The sequence below is a fragment of the Sorghum bicolor genome, chromosome 7 (genome assembly GCF_000003195.3).
Source record: "Sorghum bicolor cultivar BTx623 chromosome 7, Sorghum_bicolor_NCBIv3, whole genome shotgun sequence".
Taxonomy (NCBI): Eukaryota; Viridiplantae; Streptophyta; class Magnoliopsida; order Poales; family Poaceae; genus Sorghum; species Sorghum bicolor.
The window spans coordinates 49,322,313-49,331,067 of record NC_012876.2 but is presented as its reverse complement, the minus strand read 5'-3'; the positions used below and the strand labels follow the sequence as shown (position 1 = coordinate 49,331,067).

General features: G+C 43.7%; 1 protein-coding gene across 1 annotated transcript; it reads right to left on the bottom strand.

The window, feature by feature from the left end:
• Positions 1,605–6,241, bottom strand: LOC110437269. The gene is given in 7 exon segments (XM_021465654.1): positions 1,605–2,074; positions 2,663–2,687; positions 2,919–3,350; positions 3,441–3,959; positions 4,071–4,223; positions 4,563–5,227; positions 5,338–6,241. Coding segments are annotated over 7 exon segments (3,168 nt in total).

Sequence of the window (8,755 nt, the reverse complement as noted above, 5' to 3'; positions counted from 1 at the left end):
GGTTTTCTATCTTTGTTGTTCAGGATGATGGGTTGATTTATGATACAAGAAGAATTTGTCTCAAGGTGGAGTTTGTTGGAGTTGTTCCAAATTCACTTCAGGATATTGGCCGGGCTTCTGACGGAGCGAACCGGAGGCCCGTCGCCGGAGGCTTGATTTCGTGGAGACTTGATTCTCTTGTAAGCCGCCGCAGGCGTGTAACCCAAACTCTTGAGATAGTGAGATCGTTGCTGGCTGGTGCCCGTGGTTTTTCCCCTTCGCATTGGAGGGGTTTTCCACGTAAATCGTGTGTCTATGCGTTGATTGATTTCATACTCCATACGTCGTTCATAACAGCACCCCCCAGGGACCGCCAATCTGTCAGGGTCAGGACTCTAACCTGACACCTCGGTCTTACGCCATTGACTTCCCGCACATCCTTGCTACCAACCGGGGTGCGCACTTAAACCGAACGGGGTATCCGGCCGGAGATGCACTCGTAGGCTTCGCGGTCGGAACGACTTATCCGGCCAACTAAGTGTTAAGCATGCGTTCAATATGACACGGGGACGTACAGCGATTCGGTCCTTAAACGACACAGATGGGGATAGATTCACACCCAAGACATCCATGCCTTGTTGCTGCACTATCGACATCCCGCCCGGTTGATGGGTTACCGATACGAATCGGCACGAGCGTGGCCCGATCTTCACAACAGTAGATCAAAAGAACAAGGATAACTTGCTGCGAACAGCGGGTAACTAGCTTTATACCTGACAAAGGTTGGATGCGACCAAGCGACGGGGAGAGAGGCACCGAAACCACGAAGACTTCGACTCGATCTCCCAACGACCGCAGAACCACAATCCGGAACTAATCCACACAATACGTCGCAGCCGAATGGAAGCCATAGAGCATGAAGTAGGGGAACCCAGAGGATTCACTTCACAAGTCCAGGAAGAACAAGGAAGCACAAAGGTTGAGTAAGGCACTCAGCAGCGCGGCTGCAATATCATCTAGTTTCTTGGGTGTGAAACTAAACTCAAAGAGCTTTCCAGCAATGTATGCCATGTACCACGAAACGTTGTAGATTGGTACAGTTTTGCACAGCAAGTTGTACCAACATTCTGTCATGGCAGACTGTTGACCTTCTGAGCAGTCTGTACTAATTCTGGTCTGCAGGCAATATGGAGTATCAAAACTGGTCGCCACTACATTCATTGGAAAGTAGACTCGACAAGCTTTCCAACAAATCCTCATGGGCCTTCATAGATTTGTGATTAAAAAGTTATGAAGATTTCTTTGCACTTGTCCGTTTTTGACTTCCACTGGTCCGTTTTTGACGTGTCTTCTAGGACTTGCACTGGTTCGTTCTTCAGGGTCTGATTCATCCTTATCTTCTTCTATATACCTGAGTACAATCAAGGTAGAACACTTAGGTAGTATATAATTCTCATTAATGTTAAAATGAATCTCACAAAGTAGCGCGTGGACCTCTTGTTGTAGCTTCTTTGCACAACTACGTGTAACCGGTCCATCGATGACTTGGGCTGGTGTCGGTGTAGGTAAAACTTGAGTGATTGTAGCTTGACTTGGAGCTTGTGACATCTTTCTTGCTGGCATGGTCATATAATCCTCCCCCCTTCAAAAAGAGTCGTCCTCGACTCTTTCAATCCAAAGAATGGAGAAAGGTCGGAGACATTGAAACTTGTACTCACACCATAAGTACTTGGAAGATCAATTTCATAAGCATTGTCATTGATCTTGCGAAGCACTTTGAATGGACCATCGGCTCGGGGTTGCAGCTTGCTCTTGCGTTGTTCAGGAAAGCGATCCTTGCGCAGGTGCACCCAAACCAAGTCTCCCGGTTCAAATAACATCTTCTTATGACCCTTGTTGGCGTGCTTCTCATATAACTTGGTCATCTTCTCAATGTTTGCTTTAGCTTGATCATGAAGCTTCTTGACAAATTCTGCTCGCTTGCTTGCATCAAAGTTCACATGTTCCTGCATAGGCAAAGGCAAAAGATCGATGGGAGCAGTAGGTTTGAACCCATAGACAATCTCAAATGGACAAAATTTTGTGGTCGAATGTACTGCCCTGTTGTATGCAAACTCCACATGAGGCAAGCTTTCTTCCCACAATTTTAGATTCTTCTTTAGGACAGCTCGCAGCAATGTTGACAATGTGCGGTTCACAACTTCAGTTTGTCCATCCGTTTGAGGATGACACGTTGTGGAGAACAGCAGCCTTGTCCCCAGTTTTCCCCACAAGGTTTTCCAAAAGTAACTCAAAAACTTGGTGTCACGATCAGACACGATGGTACGTGGCACTCCATGTAGACGCACAATTTCTCTGAAAAACAATTCAGCTTTGTGTGAAGCATCATCGCTCTTATGACAGGGAATAAAGTGTGCCATTTTGCTAAATCTATCAACAACAACAAATATGGAATCCTTTCCCCTCTTGGTTCGTGGTAAACCAAGGACAAAGTCCATAGAAATGTCCTCCCAAGGGACACTTAGGATAGGTAGAGGAGTGTATAAACCATGAGGATTCAAACGGGACTTATCTGTGTGGCAGGTTTCACAGCGAAGAACATGCCTCTCCACATCTCTTCTCATCTTAGGCCAAAAGAAATGGTCAGTCAGCACTTGTTCTATTTTCTTTGCACCAAAATGGCCCATAAGTCTTCCTGCATGAGCTTCCTGCACTAGCAAAATGCAAACAGAGCAATCTGGAATGCAAAGTTTATTAGCTCTAAATAAGAAACCCTCATGCAAATGGAATTTATCCCATCCCTTGCTGCCACAACACTTGGAATATGGTTCAGCAAAATATGAATCCTTAACATATAGTTCTTTTATACTTTCTAATCCAAGAATTTTAGTATCAAGTCGTGAAAGTAAAGTATGACGTTGAGACAAAGCATCAGCTACAATGTTATCTTTCCCTTTCTTGTACTTGACAACATAAGGAAAGGACTCAATGAACTCACTCCATTTTGCATGTCTTCGGTTCAGTTTTAGTTGGCCTTTAAGATGTTTCAAAGATTCATGGTCTGAATGTATCACAAATTCTTTAGGCAAAAGGCAGTGTTGCCAAGTTTCCAAACTTCTAACAAGAGCATATAATTCTTTATCATAAACTGAGTAATTCAGAGTTGGACCACTTAGCTTTTCACTGAAGTATGCAATCGGCCTCCTTTCTTGCATAAGAACGCCACCAATTCCTATACCACTTGCATCACATTCAATTTCAAATGTCTTACCGAAATCTGAAAGTGCAAGAAGTGGGGCTGTTGTCAATTTCATCTTCAGTTCTTCAAATGCCTTCTCTTGTGCTTCTCCCCAATTAAAAGGCACTTCTTTCTTTGTCAACTCATTGATTGGAGCAGCAATGGTGCTGAAATCTTTCACAAATCGCCGGTAGAAACCAGCAAATCCAAGGAAGCTACGCACTTGACTTGCATTCTGTGGAGGCATCCACTCACGAACAGCTTTGATCTTATCCTCATCCACCTCCACACCTTGTCCTGAAACAACAAAACCAAGAAAGACTACCTTGTCGGTGCAAAATGTGCACTTGTCAAGGTTAGCATACAATTTTTGCTCACGTAGGACAGCAAGCACACTTTGGATATGCTTAACATGTTCATCAAGAGACTTGCTGTAAATTAATATATCATCAAAGTAAACCACAACAAACTTGCCAATGAAAGATCTAAGCACGTGATTCATCAATCTCATAAAGGTACTTGGTGCATTAGTTAATCCAAAGGGCATTACCAACCATTCATACAACCCAAACTTGGTTTTAAAAGCTGTCTTCCACTCATCTCCTTCTCTTATTCTTATTTGGTGATAGCCACTTCTCAAGTCAATTTTAGTGAAAATTGTTGCACCACTAAGTTCATCAAGCATATCATCAAGTCTAGGAATGGGATGCCTATATCTTACTGTGATGTTATTAATAGCTCTACAGTCAACACACATTCTCCATGATCCATCTTTTTTTGGAACTAAAAGAACAGGGACTGCACAAGGTGAAAGACTTTCCTGCACATACCATTTTCTCATCAATTCTTCCACTTGTTGCTGAATTTCTTTTGTTTCCTCCGGATTGGTGCGGTATGCAGCTCGGTTTGGAAGTGAAGCACCGGGAACAAGGTCAATTTGATGTTCAATTCCTCTCTTGGGTGGCAGCCCTGGTGGTACCTCCTCTTGAAAGACATCCTCATATTCCTGTAACACATTAAAAATAACAATTGGCAAAGTAGAGGATAAGTCGTTAGGGGAAAGAAAATTTTCCTTGTACAGGAGTACAAGGAATGTGGCATTGGGTTCACTCAATTCTTTTAAATCACCTTTCCTAGCCATCATAACTAATCCCTCTTTTCCCTTTGTCTTGGTCATTTGTGGTTGTGGGGTTTTAATTGGCTTTGGAAACACTCCCTCACTATTTTTGTGGGTCACTCGCAAGTGGTTCTCGCTCTCTCGCTGTTTTCTTTTTAGATCATCATTCAAAATCTCCTCCGGTGTCAAAGGGAGCAAAGAAATTCGCTCTCCTTTGTACATGAAAACCAGCTTGTTGGTTCTTCCAAAGATCTGAACATCACGATCATATAACCATGGTCTTCCTAGCAGCAGTTGGCATGCTTGCATAGGCACCACATCACACTCCACATGATCATTATACCTCCCAATAGAGAAAGGAAATGTCACAACATGGCTCACACGCAGCGCACCACAATCATTCAGCCACTGCATCTTGTATGGATTAGGATGACGCCGTTGTTTTAGCTCCATTCTATCAACCAATTCTTGGCTAGCATTATTGTTGCAGCTTCCATTGTTAACAATAATTCTACACAACTTCTCTTTAATCATGCCTCGAGTGTGGAAAAGATTGTGTTGCTGCCCATTCTCTTCCTTTGTAGCAGTAACACTAAGCACACGAAGAGAAATAAAGCAGTTGTTATCACCTTCATCGGGTTGGATCTCATTATCATGGTTCTCATGATCCTCATCATATCTTGAACCTTCTTCATCTCGATCACTTTCAGATTCCCATTCACCATTCTCATTCACAATCATGGTCCTCCTACTAGGACATTGTGCAGCAATATGTCCACGACCATGGCACTTGTGGCACACAATTTCTCTACTACGTGCAGAGGAAGTAGTAGCTGAGGAAGCAACAGTTGGGGCTGCTACACTTGTAGGGATGATGCTGTAGAAACCACCATCTTTGAAGGAGCATTAGATGAAGAGGGCCTAGCTGCAGCACCTTGGGACCGTCCCCCACCGAAAGAAGTGCTGGACTGCTGCTTGCGCCATGGGGCTGCAATAGAATGACTTGCATAAGATTTTCCATGTGTCTCTTGCTGAAATTTTCTTTCAGTACGCATAGCTTGATCAACAAGGTCTTGCAAAGTATGGTATGGAAACATCTCAACAAAACCAGCAATTTCCTCATTGAGACCACCCAAAAATCTGGCCATTTTTGACTCTGGATCCTCTCTAATTCCAGTCCGCACTAACAGCAGCTCCATCTCCTTATAATACTCATCAACCGATCTTTTTCCTTGCTTCAACATTTGTAACCTATTGCGAAGGTCACGCTGATAGCTTGATGGTACAAATCTCCTTCTCATCACTTGCTTCATCTCTTCCCATGTGTTGATATGTTCAAGGCCCAACACAAGTTAATTCACTTGTATCTGATTCCATCAAGTCAGAGCATAACCAGAGAACTCTACTGAAGCAAGATTGACACACCTCTGATCAGAGAGATTATGCACTCTAAAAATTTGATCACACTGCTCAGCCCACTCAAGATATGCATCTGCATCCTCTCTTCCAGTGAATTTTGGGATACTCAACTTGACACGAGCAATGCTGTCCGGGTCTTCCCTATTACGACGTCCATGATGATGCTCTCTATCTCCATGATAAGCATGCCGCCGATGATAATGACGCCGCCTATGCAGCCCATCATTTGCAAAGGGATTCTCATCAGACCCCTCTTCGTGACCATAGTTATCAAATTCTTCATCATCAAAATGAACTCGATGGCCATGACCACGTCCATGAGCTCGTCCTCCATCTTGGCCATGATGACCAGCCCGCCTACCACCACCACGACCATCTCTGAAACGGTCATGTCCTCCATTAGAATTTTCAGCACCAGATTCATCAGATTGATGCCGAGGAGCCCTCTGCCCATCCGCAGGTATGCGTGCATCAAGCATTCTCTCCATGGCCTGCAAGAGTGAGTCTGCCATTTGGCGCAACTCAGCCCGTGCAACAGGGGGTTCTTCTCCATGACGATTACCATGAATACTTGAGTTGGATCCTGTCATGTTAGCACTTAAAGCAAAATATAGTGGAATGGGTAAATTTGTGGAATCACACAACCTCACCTCTTACTTACCAATGCTCTTTCCTGTTCTCAAGGATAGTGAATTGTGCTAGTGTAGCGGCTCAACAGAAGTGATTCCGAGGTCGCAAGGATTACGAGTCGAATGTCCTGGTTTTAGTTTTTGGTGGAGCTATAGGTGGCTAAACAAGGGAGGCCACGGTACTGAAAATCAAGTGATTTGATGTGCTCACAAGATGTAATGTTGCTGGTATATAAATCACCAAGAATCTGAATATGTAAACTGAGTTTTTCAGTGAGCAAACCGCGTTACAACCCCTTTCCTCTTCTTCTACTTTTTCTTTCTCTTTTCTTTTCTCTGATTTTTTTGTCACTGACTTTTTTTGAACTCTTTTTTTTATACTAACAGGGGTGCGGATAACAAATGAAACACAACACAATATATGTAAAGAGGGTGACTAGCAACTTGATGAACACAAAAACACAAGATAACAGTACCGTCAAAGGGCTCTAGTATTTTTTTGTGGCTTTTTCAGTGGACTATAGGTGATGAACAAATCAGTAGCAAATGATTGATATACTAAAGATAAATATGTGGATGTTTGTAAGATCTGCCGTGACAACGAAAGCTTTGATACCAGTTGATGGGTTACCGATATGAATCGGCACGAGGGTGGCCCGATCTTCACGACAGCAGATCAAAAGAACAAGGATAACTTGCTGCGAACAGCGGGTAACTAGCTTTATACCTGACAAAGGTTGGATGCGACCAAGCGACGGGGAGAGAGGCACCGAAACCACGAAGACTTCGACTCGATCTCCGAACGACCGCAGAACCACAATCCAGAACTAATCCACACAATACGGCGCAGCCGAACGGAAGCCGTAGAGCACGAACTAGGGGAACCCAGAGGATTCACTTCACAAGTCCAAGAAGAACAAGGAAGAACAAAGGTTGAGTAAGGCACTCAGCAGCGTGGCTGCAATATCATATAGTTTATCAAATGATCAAAGGTTCCTGATAGTTTAGAGGTAGGGGATATTTATACTAAGAACAACCCTCCTAGATAGGTATGAAAACGAAATAGAGTTTCTGGGTGAAGGCAATGTGAAAGGACCCCTCGGAATGAATTCCTGAACTGGCTTCGCGTGACTATTGGCCTCGAGAGCAGTTTCCAATAAACTGACCATAACTTTTTATTGGTAATTCCAAATGACAAACCGTTTCTTGGGTGTGAAACTAGACTTGAAGAGCTTTCCAGCAATGTATACCATGTACCACGAAACTTTGTAGATTGGTACAGTTTTGTACGGCAAGTTGTACCAACATTCTGTCATGGTAGACTATTGACCTTCTGAGCAGTCTGTACTAATTCTGGTCTGCAGGCAATATGGAGTATCAAAACTGGTCGCCACTAGATTCATTGGAAATTAGACTCGACAAGCTTTCCATCAAGTCCTTATGGGCCTTCATAGCTTTTGTTATTAAAAAGTTATGAAGATTTCGTTGCACTGGTCCATTTTTGACTTCCACTGGTCCGTTTTTGACGTGTCTTCTAGGACTTGCACTGGTTCGTTCTTCAGGGTCTGATTCATCTTTCTCTTCTTCTATATACCTGAGTACAATCAAGGTAGAACACTTAGGTAGTATATAATTCTCATTAATGTTAAAGTGAATCTCACAAAGTAGCGCGTGGACCTCTTGTTGTAGCTTCTTTGCACGACTACGTGTAACCGGTCCATCGATGACTTGGGCTGGTGTCGGTGTAGGTAAAACTTGAGTGGTTGTAGCTTGACTTGGAGCTTGTGACATCTTGCTTGCTGGCATGGTCATATCACCGGTCTCAAGTTCATTATCAGCACATGGTTATTTCCATGATAGCAAATATAGCCAACCGTGATCAGCATCCACCTATTTCTCGCAGGTGACAGGAAATCACCCGGCTTCTACCGAGCTAAGCATGGCTAAGCATCATTTCGATCCTAGACCTACTTAGGTAAGGTAGGTGGTGGACAAGGTAGTTAATTATGCAGCAAGGGTGTCATATCAACACCTAACACTTAATGCAACAATACATAACCATAGTCAATTGATAGCTGGACATGATAACAAAAATAGTAGGAGGCTTATAATGCTCCGGGGCTTGCCTTCAACGTAGGTGGACGGGCGGTGGTCGGGACACTCCAGTAGGTCCTCCTCCTCAGCTCCTTGAGGTGGCTCCCCTTGTGGTTCCTCTGGCTCCGGCAGCTCGTACTCCAAGACCGTCACGCCCTTGGGTACACCTATGTATGCATGACAAGGCGATAAACATAGGAAATGCACATAAGATGCAATATATCATGATGCTGAGCAAAGGAACACATAACAAGGTACAAACATGAGCATGAACTCCTA